The sequence below is a fragment of the Condylura cristata genome, unplaced genomic scaffold (assembly GCF_000260355.1).
Source record: "Condylura cristata isolate star-nosed mole 26May11 unplaced genomic scaffold, ConCri1.0 scaffold00037, whole genome shotgun sequence".
Classification (NCBI taxonomy): Eukaryota; Metazoa; Chordata; class Mammalia; order Eulipotyphla; family Talpidae; genus Condylura; species Condylura cristata.
In genome coordinates, this window is record NW_004567138.1 from 6,334,753 (window position 1) to 6,339,353 (window position 4,601).

At 36.6% G+C, this 4,601-nt stretch overlaps 1 protein-coding gene across 2 annotated transcripts in view; it reads left to right on the forward strand.

The window, feature by feature from the left end:
* CDKAL1 (CDK5 regulatory subunit associated protein 1-like 1) overlaps window positions 1–4,601 on the forward strand; it is a 604,990-nt gene that overhangs the window by 93,455 nt on the left and 506,934 nt on the right. For both annotated transcript variants that reach the window (XM_004693314.2, XM_012732965.1), the window contains one exon: window positions 2,847–2,931. In XM_004693314.2, coding sequence (XP_004693371.1) covers window positions 2,847–2,931 — 85 coding nt within the window. The remainder of the gene's footprint in view (window positions 1–2,846; window positions 2,932–4,601) is intronic.

The following is a 4,601-nucleotide window of genomic DNA, read 5'->3' on the forward strand; positions in this document are numbered from 1 at the left end:
GCGCCATGTGGGTCACCTCCCGGGCGGGGCTGGAACTCAAGCTGAAGTGGCTTTAGCTTCTTAGTGCTGTGCTTTAACCTGCTGTGCCTCCAGGGAGGGCCCGTTGTTTTTTTTTTTTTGCTTGTTTTTAATCTGTCTTCTTCTACAATACTGTAAAGTTCTTAGGGGTAGAGTTATTCATAGTCATATCCTTAGCAGTAGAACAGAGTTTGGTATGTATGTAGAGATCCTCATTGAGTTTTGGTAGTTGACTTTTTATGCTTGTAAGGAGAACCATCATTTTACAAGGTTAGGTAAAATGTAGCAACACAAAACTGCGTTCAGAAATAATTGAGTAAGAAACTCCTGTGTTCTAGGAGGAGGGGCATTCCGGCTTGAGAGTGGTTGCCAAAATGTTAAGTAATTTTGATGTTGATATATTCTTAGAAACCCTGTTGATTGTAATGACTGGTTCACCAAATACAGTATTTGCTATATTTTCAGTCGGGACCTTTCAACATTGGCACATTTCCAGACAAAGTAGAATAGCATGCTTTATTTATTGCTGAAATATTTCTTGTAAGGACTTTTGTTTGAGTACAGTGAGGATTATCTGATAAAGTGATTGATTAGAAGTGCTAGAACACAAAGCTAACACCTGGCATAGATGGGTATTTGTTTTTAGGAATTTGTTTAAATAAATCTACAATCTGTCTATTGTTATTATTAATAGATCTATACCTTAATCGAAAATATATTACTCCTTTGTCTTTTAAAATTGAGCATTCTCTTAGGAAATATTTAATAAGTATCGCCCATGTACCAGACATTGTAATAAGTGCAGGAGATGGAGTTGTGAAGAAGATAAAGGCATAATATTTTTTTTAAATGTTAGAACTTACTGAAGTTTATTTAAGAGGCTTAGCCTGATCTCCAGAGTATTAGGAGGTGGGTAGAAGCAACACATTTGGGTGGTCCCCCACCCTGTTTTTCTTCTGTCATCTTTTTTCTTGTACCAGCTTGCACCCTGTTTAGTGTTTATGGCTATTTGAATGTTTGTTTTCATCACTGTGATAGGCTCTGGACACTAAAAGAGTAGCAGATAAAAATGTTGTTTTTGAAAATAATAGTAATACTAGCAGACTGGAAAATGGAATGATTTTAATGCAGAATTGTATACTGCTTGAACAGTGTGTGTATAGGCCATGGGAGTGGAGAGAAGAGGCTGGTTAAAAGGCCTCAAGCTGACACTGAAGGGCAAGTAGGACTTAACTAGGTGGCTAGTTAGGTTAAGGGTATGATTAATAGTTCTGTAAACACAATAAGGTATTCCAGACAAATGGAATAGCACAAACTTTAGGGGTTCCAGGGGATTTGGTGTGATTGTGGGACAGATGAACACAGGGAGAAATGAATACTGAGAATGGGGTGATGACTCAATTGAGTGGGCCTTGAGCACCGTCTGAAAATTACCAGGGACTGAAACAGTACTGGGATCAGGTGTACCTTAGTGAATGCTCTATTAGGGAGCATGTGGAGAGTAGTTGGAAGGAATTAGAAGTTAGGTGATTACACATCATTTCTGAGTTTGCACAGCAGAATGACTGTTTTATAAAAGGCCACTCTGATGCTATGTGGGAAGTAGGTCATAAAGAAGGGTTGTGGGAATGGTTGGAAGGACGAGACTGTTAGGAGGCATCTGGGCATTCAGCTGCTAACTAGTAATAAGGAGCTTCCCTTATCTCTGCAGTTTCAGTAAATTTTTGGTCTTGCCTCTTCATAAAATATTTTGCTGTTTTATGCCAAAATGTTGGGAAGAATTGTTTTTGCCAAGTTATTAGAAATTTTGCTTCTGTCTCGTGTAATGCTCTTACTCAAAGCTCCCTTCCAGGTAAACAATGTGCACAGAAACAACCCACGTGATCTCTTAGTTCTTTAGGTTTTTTTGAGGGTGTCACCATTTTCAGTTTGGGTTTTCCCTTATTGTGGTAATCCTCTTTTATTGTATAAGTCTGTCAAAACCACAGATAGTTGGAATAGCATCAGCAACTTCAGACATATAGAAGTTTATTTCAATAACTTATGGGTTTGAGTTGCTTTACATTGCTACTGAATTCACTATCGTATATATGATGATTTGAGGCAAATCATTGTTTTTCAAGGAAGACATTTTTAATAACTTCTTAAGCAGAGGAATATAAAAAATGTTTCTGAAAAAAAATAGTAAAACATAGCCCACATTAAAAAAAAAAAAAGGAGCAATTATGGCCTTCCCTGGTGGCGCAATGGGTTGGAGCGCAGCACTATGAAGCTAGCTGTGGCTGCTTCAGTATGGGTTCAATTCCTGGCCAGGGAGGTGACTCACATGGCGTAGCAGACCTCTCCTTTCTCTTCCTCTGCTCCCCTCAGCAGTGCACTTTGTCAATCTGCCTGTTCTGCTTCCCACTCTGTCTCTGGTGGATCCTCTCACCACCCCTGTACCTCTGGCCTGTACCCCAGATCTGTATGCATAGATGAGATAAATGTTAAAAAAAAAAGGAAGCAATTAATTTCATAGAGCTAAGATCAGGGCAGTTTCACTTTAGTTTTAGGACCTTATTAAACACTCTCAAGCACTTAAAATACAGGAACACAATGTATATCCTCTTTGTATTTCATGTGAAGATAGAGCTCCGATTATGTATTTTTTATATTTCTCACAAATACAGCCATATTATAACCATTGCCTATTATATTGTGGTTGCCTATGAACTTGATTCTGTCCATGGACTCTCTCTGCCCTTCCCATCAGTCCTGATGCCACTTGAATAAGCTCTTGGGGATTTTTGTATGATTAATTGTGATAATATATGTATATTTTTTAATAGATGATGCATCAGATGCAGACTTATGGCTCCTGAATAGCTGTACTGTAAAAAATCCAGCTGAAGATCACTTTAGAAACTCCATTAAGTAAGTAGAAGGTGATTTTTCCTATTTTGTTTCGTAAGTGAAAAAAGAATGAATTTCAGGCATATTAAATGCTATTGAATATTTTAATAAATATTGGAAACAAGGTTGAGTTAAACTTTAAGATTATACTGTTTTGAATTTATATGATGAAGAATGAAACTTCTTTAAGAATGAATCTTTAATGTGGACTTTTCTAAAAAGTAATTTGTATTTGTGAACTTAGCCATCAGTGATTTGAATAGTTAAATATTAACTCTTCACTATTCTTAGGGAATCCAGTCTGTACTTAATGAGATTATCTGAGGCCTTTCTTACCTCATTTCTCTTCTTTGCCCATTTGCTGTGTTCTAGATGTGAATAATGCCTGTTTCTCTGGGGAATGACTTTGATGGGGGAGAAAGGCCTTTGAAAGTTCTTGTTTCTTGCTTTGCTCCTTTTGTGTAGATTTGACATATAAAGCCTAAATGGTACCCTTTTCTACATGTGCTCTTTCTGAATTTTATCCCACTACCCTCCTTATGAAATTCATTCTATGAATGATTTCTTTATTTGCCTATATGTTCGATTTCTCCAAACCTAGTGGTGCCTTTTCATTGGTATTTAAACATGTTCATTTTAATCAGTTCATTTTACCTCTTTTGGCAATTGCCCTACTTTCTTCTCATCTTGCCAGCCAGATTTAGGATTCTTTACTTTCCAGTTTCACTCTCAAAGGCTTTCTGACTCTCAAACTTACTCTTTCCTTTAACCCTCACTTGCTTCCTGAAATGCAGTAATAATGAGCTTGAACACCTTAATGTCACACCCAACATAAGCCATCTGACACTGTCAAGACCTTAAAGCTCCCATGTGCCCCTTCTTTGACTCATACCCTGGGATGGCAATCTTTATCCTGATCTTTGTGTTACTCCCTTTTATTTGGAAAGTTTAATCTCAAGCATCTCTCTAAACAATGTGTAGCTTACTTTTGCCCTGTTTTAAACTTTATTTATTAGACTTAAGTTTATGTTCTATGATTTGCTCTTCCTTCCTCAGCATTATGCTTTTAATTTTATCCATGGTGATGGATGTGGAAAAATTATGGCCATTCATAGTGTTTCATTGAATGAATTTGCCATAGCTTATCCATGTTATTATTGATGAGAGATTAGAGTTTTCCCCATGTTTTGTTTTCATGAACATTTCTACTGTAAGTATTTAGAATATGTTTTTTGGTGCACATGTTCAAGAATTATTTCAGGATATGTACCTAGGAGTTCAATGATTGGATCACAGGTGTGTGCATATTAAAATTGTAGTAGATGCCAAACTTTGCTCCCAAAACGGTGTACAGCACTAAACTCCCACCAGTAATGGAGACACATGGTTGTTCTCTGTATTTCCAGTATAGTCAAACTTAAAATTGTTGCCAATCTATTGGTGGAGATGGCATTTCAAAGTGGTTTTTATTTGCATTTTCATGATTACTAATAATGTTGAACATTGAAAAATATAGACATGTCAGCCAATTGGCTTTTCCATCTTTGTGGAATACTGTTGAAGTTCTTCTTCCTGTTGAATTTTTAAAAATTACTTGTGGGAGTATGAGAAGTGTTCTATATGTTACTCCTTTATACTTCACATATTGTAGATATCATCTGTGGCATATCCTTTCACTTTCTTTTTTTTTT